Below are 12767 nucleotides of genomic sequence, written 5' to 3'. Positions count from 1 at the left end.
GTTAGTTTTGTTTGATCACCTCTGAAACTACTTGGAACTGCAATTCTACAAGATTATACTTACAAAAACTGGCACGGGCTATCCATTATCGTTGCTCACAAACATCTCTATGACCTCATCGGCTATTATTTCCTTGTGCTGTGTGTACACTACTGGCTGCAAGTAATTTTCAGTATAAGCTGGCAATATGAAGCCTCAAATTGATGCTGCAAAATTTTGTTATCTGAAAAACCTTAAATTCGTTTACTCATTAATGGGTGGTGAAGCTAGATGAATAGCACACACACACACACACACACGCACATCTTCACTCACAACTTCACAACACAAGGTTACCTACTTCTGTCTGTATAAAGAAAAAGAAAAAAAAAAGAAATGAATCCAACATGTTTCTAACGCTGCTGTAACATGTTTTAATATCTGACATTTCAATGACTGAAGCAGCATTTACACTGACTCTGACAATCACGTTGAGATGAACTCTTTTCCTTGTCAACAGTCTGATCACTGACACATCTATGAGCTGAAACGTGCTGTTAGACTCTGACTGAATGTCTCCATTGAATATGATTTAGTCTGCGTGAATATCTAAACAGAAAATGTGAATTACAAACATTTAAAGTTCATCTGAACCTTTGCTCTGAATGTAGCAGTGAAATGTGATTCAGCTGCTCTGGAGCCTGAAACTGAAAAATAAATCTATACTACATAATACATCACACTGCACATTAACTAAGAAACAGATTTCATGTTTGAGACGCATTTTCAGTCCAATATCCATGAGATCTGTGCCGTCCACACAGAGGAACATCAGAGCTCCACAGAAATGTTTCACAATAAGAGTGTTTCTGTCCTTTTAAGTTGAAAGAGACAGGAAGTGTGAGTATAAACAGTGTGATGCAGTAAATTCAATTGATCAAAAGTATTGAGAGAGAGAGGATTACTTATTATTAATAAAGAAGAAGAGGACAGGTGTGTAAATATGACCCCTGTTAATATGAGAGGTTATTATTATTATTACAGCAGTGCATTAGTGGTTGATTTAATGTGGTGGCAGGTAATTAGATTCATGAGCTCTGACTGAGGAATACAAATGAAAACAGGAGATTTTGAGTAAAGAGGAAATGTGCTGATGATGTCACAGAGTGCTGCTCTCTGCTTTTAAAGCTTTAAAGCAGCACACTCTTCGTACAGGATGATGAAGAGTGTGAGCTGGTGTCACACAGTTCTTCTTGGTAACAGATGATGCTGTGGTCATGTGACCTCTCCTCTGTTTTTAGAGCAGCTCTCAGTCAGACTGAGTCAGTTTGTCAGGAGAACTCAGGAACATGGCATCATCCTTCCTCTGCCTCAGCCTCCTCTTCATCAGCTTCAGCACAGCAGGTACTATCAATACACTGATTAATACACTAATCAATACACTGCAGAGATACACTGATCTGTAATCAGTATAGTGATCAATAAATGCATCAGTGATCAGAATCAGAAAGGGTTTTATTGCCAAATGTTGAGCAGATTAACAACAGTAGGAATTTGCTGTGGTGCTTAGTCGCCTCTGTCAGTGCGCCCCAGGGTGGCTGTGGCTACAATGTAGCTGCCATCACCAGTGTGTGGATGGCTGGATGTTGTGTAAAGCGCTTTGGGGTCCTTAGGGACCAGTAAAGCACTTTACAAATACAGGCCTTTTACCATTTACTTAGTGCAAAACATTCTGTCAGACAACGCTTAAATAAAGATAAAAATAAGAATTAAAAGTGCTAAGTAGATAGATGTATACATGATCAACATAAGTTATTTGTACATCTGTACTCAGCAGGTGTGATCAGCTCACAGTCTGATGTTGTGTTTGTCCTCAGATGGATTCAAAATGTTTGTGGTGTCTCGCTGTGTGTTTAACTCCACTGAGCTGAAGGACATCGAGTACATCCAATCTTACTATTACAACATGATGGAGATCCTCAGGTTTGACAGCAATGTGGGAGAGTATGTTGGATACACTGAGTACGGAGTGAAGCAGGCAAAGTACCTTAACAGTCAACCAGGAGTGCTGGCTGCATGGAGAGCTCAGAAGGAGACGTACTGCCAACACAACATTGGTGGCTACTACAGCAACCCTCTGTCTAAATCAGGTGAGTGTGCTGGTCTGTGTGACATCATCAGGTGTTCATGTTGACCTCACTCTGAATCATTCATGATGGACTCACAGCTGCAGGTCAGACTCTGGTGATCAATAACTGTAATAAATCACTGACTCTGAACACTCTAACCTCAGTCTGTGGCGCTCCCTGCTGGAGAAACAGGCAAACTGCAGCTGTTCTTTAAGCTGAATTATTGCTCATATCTATTTTTAAATATTTCCACATAAATATTTCTAACAGCATGAAGCAGCCTGACAGGTTGATAAAACACTTTCCTTCTAATTCATTTATTTTAATTCAGACAAAATTGAGAAACACTGATGTTTGTTTGAAGGCCGTCTGCTGTTTATTTATTGATTCTGACTTTCAGAGCTTGTGTAGCAGCTTCACACCTGCACACATTACAGCTCAGATCTATGAGTCAGTGTAACAGTGGAGCCATTAAATATACTGAAACAATTGTAAAGTTCCCATTACAACCCAGAGGAAACACACACAGATATTTTGTCTTATTAAATATTTCACTATTTTGGCACTTAATGTTCATATTTATTTCAGCCTTTTGTGTGCAGCGGTTTGTGACTGTTTGTCTGTGAAAAGGACTCAATGAATAAACTTGAATGAAATCAGCTCGTAGCAGCAGCTCAGAGGAGCATGAGGAGAACCAGCTCAGACCTCCTGTGGAGGGGAAGCTGTCTGAGAGTGGAAACTGATTCTGCATCTTCTGCTTTTGGGCTATAGATGGCTAGATTTACGAGTGCACCTAAACGCACCATGAGTGTTGACCAGGCTGTTTACAGGAGTGACTTCGTCTCTGTGCAGTGAGCAGGAGAGCAGAGCATTTTCCTCCATCAGCCAGCAGCTGTGTTGTGACCCATCTGTGTGTGACTTGTGGATCAATACGATCAAATACACCGACAGAGCGCCCCCTACTGGCTCTGGATGCTACAGTCTGACCAGACTCCCTCCCCCCGACTCTATAATTTCTGTTCAGGAATCAAACATCTGGATGAGCAGAAATTCAAACTGGGACCATCTGTGGATTCATTCCTTTAGTTTCATGTTGATATATTAAACTGAGTGAAAGCAGGCTGGCTTCATCTATGTGTGGATGAGTTAAGGTGTTAGTTTCTCATCAAGTCTCCATGTGTCAGATTTTACTTTCAAACCACAGCAGCTGATCTGCAGGAGGAACAGTTCACTGATGGTTCACACTGGTTTCACTGGTTCAAGTCTGGTAGATTTCCAGCACATACAGCTCTCCATGTCTTACTTTATAATAAATGATGTTTACAGCCTGATGATGTTTCTCTCAACAGCTGATTCATGATCTGATGTCAGACTGCTTATATGTGACTCTGCTGTTGACAGCATCTTTATTAATGCACATGTATACAATCATCCCTGATGATATGATAATAACAATAACAGAAACTCATAATATCCTCTAGTTAAGCCGTATGTCAAACTTCACTCCACAACACCTGCTTACAGTCAGCATCCTGCCATGTTGGTCTGCAGCGTCTATGACTTCTTCCCCAGTAAGATCAAAGTGAACTGGCTGAGAGATGGACAGGAAGTCACCTCTGATGTCACTTCCACTGAGGAGATGGCAGATGGTGATTGGTACTACCAGACCCACTCACACCTGGAGTACACACCCAGGTGAGTACTCCAGTATACTCCGGATTACCACACAAAGATCACTACTCTCCTCAGTGACAACAATACCTATGAAGCCTTAAAGCGAGACCACACAAGCAGCTACAAAAAGAAAGTTATAGCTTTCCTTCAAGACCTTGAAAAGGACAAAATCATTGACCGCCTCACATATCACCGCCTTTACCCAGGCGATGCCATACCCTGCATAAACTGCATAGCATAAACTCAGCCACTTATAACATTGCTAAACACCTTGCTACCATCCTTGCTCCTCTCGTGGGGAACACCCCACACCACATCAAGAACTCCACCGACTTCACCGACAAGGTCCAGAAACTTCCCCTGGATCCAGATGAAACCATGGTGTCCTTTGATGTAGTCTCTCTCTTCACTTGCATACCCACCACGGAGGCCGTGGAGACGGTCAGAAAACGATTACAGGAAGACAGCTCCTTGGAGGACAGGACCAACTTCACACCCGATCAGATCTGCACCCTGTTAGACCTCTGCCTCACCACAACATACTTCAAATACAACGAAGGCTTTTACAGACAAAAACATGGCTGTGCCATGGGCTCCCCCGTGTCACCTATTGTAGCCAACCTTTACATGGAGGAAGTGGAAAGGAAGGCTCTTGGCTCTTTCAAAGGAAGAGTACCCAGCCACTGGTACAGATATGTGGACGACACCTGGGTCAAAATCAAGACACAAGAAGTGGAATCCTTCACTGCGCACATCAACGCTGTGGATAAAAACATCAAGTTCACCAGGGAAGACACAAAGGACGACTGTTTGCCTTTCCTGGACTGCGCTGTGCACATTGAAGAGAACGGCAAACTCAACATCGAAGTTTACCGGAAGCCCACACACACGGACCAGTACCTCCTCTTTGACTCCCATCACCCTCTGGAACACAAACTTGGAGTAATCAGGACCCTACACCACCGGGCAGAACATGTTCCCTCTAAGCCTGAAGGGAAAAAGAAGGAACACACACATGTAAAGGAAGCACTCAAAACGTGCGGCTATCCTAAATGGGCGTTCTTAAAGTCAGCAAAGAGGCACAGAAAAGAAGACCAGACACCAGCGAGGGAGGATAAGAAGGACAGACGCATGTCTGTGAAGGTTCTCAGTCATCCAGGTCATCGTAGTCTATGGAGCTTGCAAAGAAAAGCGTCTGGACTTCTTTGAGTTGCTTGAAGACGTTTCACCTCTCATCCGAGAAGCTTCTTCAGTTCTAAGGTCAAATGGTGGAGAGTCCCAGATTTAAACCTAGTGGGGGTTTCCCCCCACAGAGGGACAAAGGACCCCCTGATGATCCTCTATCTAATGAAATGAGCCGAGGTGTGAAAACGGGTGTGGGTCACAAGCAGTCAGGGTTTTGGGTGAGCTCATTGTGAAACCTGGCCCCACCTTATCATGTGAATTCCAGAGGTCAGATGGCCCAGGATGTGAGTGGGCGTTAAGGCGTCTGGGAAGGGATCTCAAAACTGGATTATAGATGGCAGACAGTTGGTGTCGTAAACCCCCGCCTCTGTTCAAAGATGGTCGCTCACAGTGGACATAGATGCTTCTTTCAGTTTTCTTTCGTGGTGATCGTGGCTCAAAGAGTTGGCAGTTCATCTTGTAACTGGAAGGTTGCCGGTTCGAGCCCCGGCTCGGACAGTCTCGGTCGTTGTGTTCTTGGGCAAGACACTTCACTTGCCGCCTACTGGTGATGGCCAGAGGGGTCGATGGCACGATATGGCAGCCTCGCTTCTGTCAGTCTGCCCCAGGGCAGCTGTGGCTACAACTGTAGCTCCCTCCACCAGTGTGTGAATGCGAGAGTGAATAAATAGTGGCATTGTAAAGTGCTTTAAGGGCCCTGAAAAGCGCTGTATAAATGCAATCAATTATTATGATTTTCAAACCCTCAAACAGAAACTGGTTCACCCGAAAGATAAAACTCCAAAACACAGACTTAACAACGTGGTGTATGCTGTACAGTGCAGCGAGGAATGCTCAGACCTCTACATTGGAGAGACCAAACAGCCACTTCACAAGCGCATGGCACAACATAGAAGAGCCACCTCCACAGGACAAGACTCAGCAGTCCATCTGCATCTTAAGGACAAAGGTCACTCTTTCAAGGATGCCAATGTTCACATTTTGGACAGAGAGGACAGATGGTTTGAAAGAGGAGTGAAAGAAGCATCTATGTCCACTGTGAGCGACCATCTTTGAACAGAGGCGGAGCTTATGACACCAACTCTCTGCCATCTATAATCCAGTTTTGAGATCCCTTCCCAGACGCCTTAACGCCCACTCACATCCTGGGCCACCTGATCTCAGGAAATCACATGATAGGGTGGGGCCAGGTTTCACAATGAGCACACCCGAAACTCTGGCTGATTGTGACCCACACCCGTTTTCACACCTCGGCTCATCTGATTAGGTAGAGGATCATCAGGGGGTCCTTTTGTCCCTCTATGGGGGGAAACTCCCACTAGGTTTATATCTGGGACTCTCCACCATTTGACCTTAGAACTGAAGAAGCTTCTCGGATGAGAGGTGAAACGTCTTCAAGCAACTTAAACAAGTCCAGACGCTTTTCTTGCCAAGCTACGTAGAATGAGGTCCAGGAGCGCCATTTCTGATGATGGAAACCTGAACAATTTTTAATATGAGGTCTGCAAGTTTAAATGTTAAAAGTTTAAGATCTGAGAGTCACTGATGTTTGTGTTGAAGGTCTGGAGAGAAGATCTCCTGTAAGGTGGAGCACGCCAGCCTAGAGAAACCTCTGATCACTGACTGGGGTAAATACCTGTCTGTATCTACACACCTGTACACACCTGTACATACCTACCTGTCTGACTCTCACCTGTGTGACTCAGATCCCTCCTCGTCCATGCCTGAGTCAGAGAGGAACAAGCTCGCCATCGGAGCCTCAGGACTGATCCTGGGTCTGATCTTATCTCTGGCTGGATTCATCTACTACAGGAGGAAGGCCCGAGGTCAGAGCAGGACTCCCACTCACAGACCAGTTCATACCTGAAACCAGTTTAGAACCAGACAACTGTTAGTTACATTAATGTTTCAAACACAGGTTTTTACTGTTGTTTTGGAGGACTCTCAGACCTGGTTCAGGCCCTGAAACATGAAACTTTACTGAATCATTGCAATTGATCTGTTAAAACCAGTCTCCATGGTTTGTTTTCAGAGTGTGTTGGTGACTGTGTCCTCGCATCTTCTTCTTTCAAGTCTTATCCTGGTTCCCACTAACTGAGCCTGGGTCCTGGTTCTGTCTGATGTTATAAAATCTGCTGTTTCCTGTGTTCAGCAGACTGATGATGATGATGATCTCTGTCTGGACTCTAAACCGATCCAGGACCATCTCAGTGTTGTTGGTGGTTGTTGTGGTTTTACTGGGAAGCTTTTGGACCATGTTTAACATGGACTCTTGTGTTTGATGCTTTATGTGCACGTCTGCTGTTTAATCCATGTGATGTAATCCCTGTAATCCATGTGTCTGAATGATTTGGGTGTTTCTGCTGTTCTGATTACCATAGATGACAGATTTTTACTGGAGGTCATTGTTGCAAAATAAATGACTCAAACTTTGAGCTGTGTGTTACCTTTACCTGCATCCTGTTATTTTCAACCTGATGATTGAATTATTGTCACAGAAACCAGTCTGTATACCAGTTTTAACCAGTTTAAGTAAATAAATAAATTATCCATCCATCCATTCGCTTCTGCTTCTGCTTTTCAGGGTCGCAGTGAGGCGCTGGAGCCTATCCCAGCTGTCATAGGGCGAGAGGCAGGGACACAGGGACAGACAATCATTCGCACTCACATTCACTCGCACATTCACACCTAGTGACAATTTGGATTATCCAATTAACCTATCCCCACAAGCTGCATGTCTTTGGACGGTGGGAGGAAGCCGGAGTACCCGGAGGGAACCCACAAACACGGGGAGAACATGCAAAAGTCACACAGAAAGACCCCGGCCTGATGTTGGAATTGAACTCAGGACCTTCTTGCTGTGCGGCAACAGTGCTAACCACTGTGCCACCAATAAAAATAAATAAATAAATTAACTAATAAATAAAATTTTAATTATATAGCACCTTTCTAGATAGAATCACAAAGTGCTGCACATAAGATAACAAGTCATAAAAATAAAAAAGAGAATGATTTTTACCTAATAAGTAAATTTGTGACCCACCACACAATTAGATTTATACTGAATATAAAAAATAACTCATAATCAGTTGATAACAAATTGGTCAAAGTTAAACACGTAAACATATATTTAAAATTAATATTCTGTACCTTTAAAGAAGCCAACAAAGTCCTTTCATGATTCATTTTAACATTGCTGCAGTTTTAATGTTCAGATAATGATGTCAGGGCAAAATGATGAAGTCCAGATTTCTGGGTGGAAATGATATCAATGAAACCAGGCGTGAACATTTGATTAAGAGGCCGGGGTTTATCCAACAACACTGACTGTATCACAGGATTAAAGCATAAATCACAGGATATCAGTTTGTATACAACAACGAATGTCAGCTGACATATTCACACAGTGACTTTGTTCAAACGACTGAAACAAAACGATTAACACTGAAGTGTTTAAAACTGTTAGGATGCCTGAGTCGTTGACCCGGAGTTTTGAGTTTATTACATTATTTATCGTTTTATCGATACATAATGTAATACGATAAATATCGTTTTATTTATCGACTGTACAACTATATCATGGAGAGCATCTAGAAATGTGAGTATGTGTTGGCTATTGTATGGACCTAGCATTGCATGATGGTGCAGAAGCCCTCGAAGGCATATGGCGGCACATAATGTGATGTTTCCCCCGCGCTGCCCTGGGACGTGCACAATTGCCCTTTGGCCAATTACATTACGACCCCGTCGTCTTGTTTTGCTCAGGTCGAATCCAGCTTCATCAATGAAAATGTATTCATGAGGCTGTGCAGCTCCATCCATGGCCGAGATTCTCTGAAAAAAAGGGGAACATATCACTGCACTACAGTGCTACACATACAGCACCCTCACCCCATCACACAGGTACCTGTGTAGCTCTCAGAATAGATCCATGTGGTACTGATATGGTACATATTCAGCTGCTACTGGACTTCACCAATACTCTATTGTAGATGTGAGGGACAGTTACACGTACCCGTACATATTCAGCTCGAAGTCCTTTGACCCTGTCACTGTTCCTCTCGAATGGGACTCTGTAGAGCTGCTTCATGGTGATGCTGTGTTTACCCAAGATGCGTCTGATGGTGGTGATGCTCACATGGTCTATGTTGCTGAACACTCGCCTGTCTGCAAGTATTTTCCGTCGTAGCTGGTGGAGACGGATGGCATTGTCTGCATGCCTCTTCGGCCTCCTCCTCCTCTTCCTCCTCCTCTACCTCTTCCTCTTCCTCTTGCTCTCCCTCCATCCATGCTTGCAAAGTTCTTGGAATGGCTTTTTGTAGTTGGCTACTTGGTGTTCGGTTTTGCAAGTAAGTGCCTTCAGGTGTGTATTTGAGTGGTTGCAATTACCCGATGTGTTTTGTATTTTGGATACATGTGTTTTCCGAATGGCACCCTGACATTTCATTTTGTGAGCGAAGTGTCTTATGTATGAAATAGAGTGTAGCATGCAGGACCATGTGTGTTGCATAAAGGAGTAGGTGTGTTGCATAATTGGAACTGGGGTGCAAAGCAGCGCTTTTGTTTAAGGTAGGGGTACATGTGTTTGAGGTATGGTGACAAAAGCTTCAAGTTGTGTTACTTTAGTCTAGGCATGGGTTCATGGTGTTCAAGCAACGGGCAAAAACTGTAATAAAAGTTAACATGAGGGTTCCTGATGGTCAGGGACAAATGCAATCACATGGCAGGATGCTGTAAACGGACCAAACTTCAGTCAGGAGAACAACTGAGATAATCCATCCACAATACGAGGTTAGTCATTAATATACTGCTGCTGGGCTGGGCTGGAGTTACATCGTAAGGGTCTAAGGAGCTTGGAAGGAAAAAAAAGAAGCCATCTATGTCTACTGTGAGCGACCATCTTTGAACAGAGGCGGTGGTTTACAACACCAACTGTCTGCCATCTATAATCCAGTTTTGAGTTCCCTCCCCAGACGCCTTAACACCCACTCACATCCTGGGCCCTCTGACCTCAGGAAATCATATGATAGAGTGGAGCTAGGTTTCACAATGAGCTCACCTTAAACCCTGGCTGACTGTGACCCACACCCGTCTTCACACCTTGGCTCATTTGATTAGGAAGAGGATCAATAGGGGGTCCACTGTCCCTCTTGGAGCAGGGCTCTAGAGTGTGACCAATTTGGTCATAAATCCCAGGTCGCACCAGTGTGACCAATTGTTTGAGTAAAAAAAATAAGAAAAGTCTCTGCAAAAAAAGTCTCCGTGTGGTCAACAACAGACACACATTATGGCCCTATCATAGTTGAAACCAATCAGAGATAGTCAGGGGCGGGACCTCTCTGATTGGCCGTGGTCCAGTTGAAAGTACAGGTGGATAGAGAGAGGTGAGTAGCTTGAATGAAGCAATAAAGCTCAAAAACTATTTCAACAACCACCAAACAGCAAATGAGAGCAGGTACATGGACTCCACACAAAGGCGTAAACACAGAGCGACCCGACGCATCAGAATCAGCTTTCTCTTTCTCGGCTTTCTCACTCAACAGCCCGCACACGGACGCGCCGTCGGGGCTGAAAGCCGACAGCTCGCTGTTTCTGATGCGTCGGGTCTGTGCTTTGTGTTTGTGTGCGCTAGATTCTGAGATGCAGGTTTTGTCTCTCTCGCCTAACTTTTATGCAGGCCTAAGAAAAAAAGTGTGCACCAGGACAGCTGTGGCAAACAGCTTCTCAGATGAGAGGTGAAACATCTCCAAGCAACTTAAAGAAGTCCAGACGCTTTTCTTTCCAAGCTCCTTAGTTGTATAAAGTGCTTTGAGTGCTCAGATTGATATAAGAAACAGTCTGTTTGGCTGTCAGCATTCACACTGGAGTTTCTCCTGCACACTTTGTTCTGCACACTTTGTTCTCCAGAAACTGTTCTGGTATCCAAACTTGCAGCTTTTTAAGACTACACCACGATTACTGTTCATTCTGTAGCTTTTAAACTTTTTAAAATATTAAACTTGTTATTACTTTTTATTTCCATTCAAATGAATGAAGAAATCTTTAAATCCTCTTTACACCCACCCTACTTTGTAACCTCACTAGTTCAGCATACATACAGTTGGCACTAATAGGGATCATTTCTGTAGCAGAAAATGACCTGTGATTAGATTCATAGATGACCTGCAGATTGTTGGTCTGCTGAACAGGTTTCATGTGAGGCGTGTTCACTCATATTTATCACCTGTGGTTAAACGTGCAGGTCCTCAGCTCCATCTATGACACCACCTTGGTCATATAATAAATAATAAATTTATGTTTGTCAGGACTTTCAGCTGATGGGTGGAGTCAGCAGTCAGCTGTGCACGAACACGCAGGATCCAACATGGAGGAGACTCAGTCAGCTTTTATAAGGAATTTATTTCAATATTTCAAGAGTTTCATTTATAACTAATTCATGTCATTATACAACGAGCCGCTCATCAAACTATCTCAACTCTGTGTGAGTGTGTGTGTGTGTGTGTGCGTGTGTGTGTGCATAAATGTGTGTGTGAGTGTGTGTGTGAGTGTGTGTGTGCGTGTGTGTGTGTGTGAGTTTGTGTGTGTGTGTGTGAGTGTGTGTGTGTGTGTGTGCATAAATGTGTGTGTGGGTGTGTGTGAGTTTGTGTGTGCGTGTGTGTGTGTGTGAGTTGTGTGTGTGTGTGAGTGTGTGTGCGTGTGTTGGTGTGTCTGTGTGTGTGTGTGTGAGTTTGTGTGTGTGTTGGTGTGGCATAAATGAGTGTGAGTGTGTGCGTGTGTGTGCATAAATGAGTGTGAGTGTGTGTGTGTGTGTGTGCATAAATGAGTGTGTGTGTGTGTGTGTGTGTGTTTGAGGCAGGCTAATCAATACTCAGATTTAATGATACATCAGTGTTTCTGTCAGTGCTCACAAACTAACGTGACCTCAGGTGACCCCGCTGAGTGCACGTGTGTGTGATGATATTACATCATCTATAAGTAGGATTACTTTCATTATAATAATTATTATTATTCACACGACCCTGATATTCAGTCTGGGAAACCCCGCTGGAACCCATCTACACCCAAAGCACTGTGGGTAACAGAGTCCTGTGAGCGGGACACATGCCCCACCCCCTGATGCTACCCCAACCTCAAGCTTTAGCTCCGCCTTCCCCTCAGCAGGGTAATTTCACAGTCTCCACCCTGCCATCTGAGCAGGGAATCATGGGTATTGTAGTCAAGCACAGACCCACAGGCAGCATGTGTGGCCTGGATCAGCTGAGACTTGTGGGTAATGTCGTCCTTCTGTGCTGTAGGAATTTGTGGGTGGAGTTTATCCATCACCACAACTGGGAAGTGTTGGTGCTGCAGTCCAGACGTTTTTGCTTAAAAATGGAAGTGTTTCACTCCAAACTGTCCATCAGGAGGGGATTATGGGAGCTGTAGTCCATATGAGGGCAGTTCAGTGTTCAGCCAAGAAGGATTGTGTGCGTTTAGGTCAAGACAGAGGATTGTGGGTCATGTAGTCCAGCATAAAGTTGTTGCAGTCAAAACCAAGGAGGATTGTGGGTGCTTTAGTGGAAGCAGGGGGAAAGACAGGGAGTTGTAGTCCAAACACAGTGCGGTTTGAGGAGTTGTAGTCCAAACAAAGGGTGGTTTGAGGAGTTGTAGTCCAAACACAGTGCGGTTTGAGGAGTTGTAGTCCAAACAAAGGGTGCTTTGAGGAGTTGTAGTCCAAACACAGTGCGGTTTGAGGAGTTGTAGTCCAAACAAAGGGTGCTTTGAGGAGTTGTAGTCCAAACACAGTGCGGTTTGAGGAGT

At 44.1% G+C, this 12767-nt stretch overlaps 1 protein-coding gene across 2 annotated transcripts; it reads left to right on the top strand.

Moving 5' to 3' along the window:
• Positions 1 to 1309: 1309 nt before the first annotated feature.
• Positions 1310 to 7402, top strand: LOC113017423 (H-2 class II histocompatibility antigen, E-S beta chain-like). Of its 2 annotated transcripts, none has more exons than XM_026160563.1 (6): positions 1310 to 1383; positions 1857 to 2129; positions 3590 to 3803; positions 6528 to 6595; positions 6674 to 6793; positions 7000 to 7402. In XM_026160563.1, exons 1-6 carry the CDS (start codon positions 1329 to 1331, stop codon positions 7059 to 7061), a joined length of 792 nt encoding a protein of 263 aa, XP_026016348.1. In that variant the 5' UTR covers positions 1310 to 1328; the 3' UTR covers positions 7062 to 7402. The 2 variants fall into 2 exon arrangements, with proteins under 2 accessions (XP_026016348.1, XP_026016347.1); XM_026160562.1 differs by having other exon boundaries at positions 1314 to 1383; positions 7041 to 7402.
• Positions 7403 to 12767: the final 5365 nt, after the last annotated feature.

Source organism: Astatotilapia calliptera, unplaced genomic scaffold (assembly GCF_900246225.1).
Source record: "Astatotilapia calliptera unplaced genomic scaffold, fAstCal1.2 U_scaffold_12, whole genome shotgun sequence".
Classification (NCBI taxonomy): domain Eukaryota; kingdom Metazoa; phylum Chordata; class Actinopteri; order Cichliformes; family Cichlidae; genus Astatotilapia; species Astatotilapia calliptera.
The sequence above is the reverse complement of the archived record's forward strand: the minus strand, read 5'-3'. Positions and strand labels throughout refer to the sequence as shown.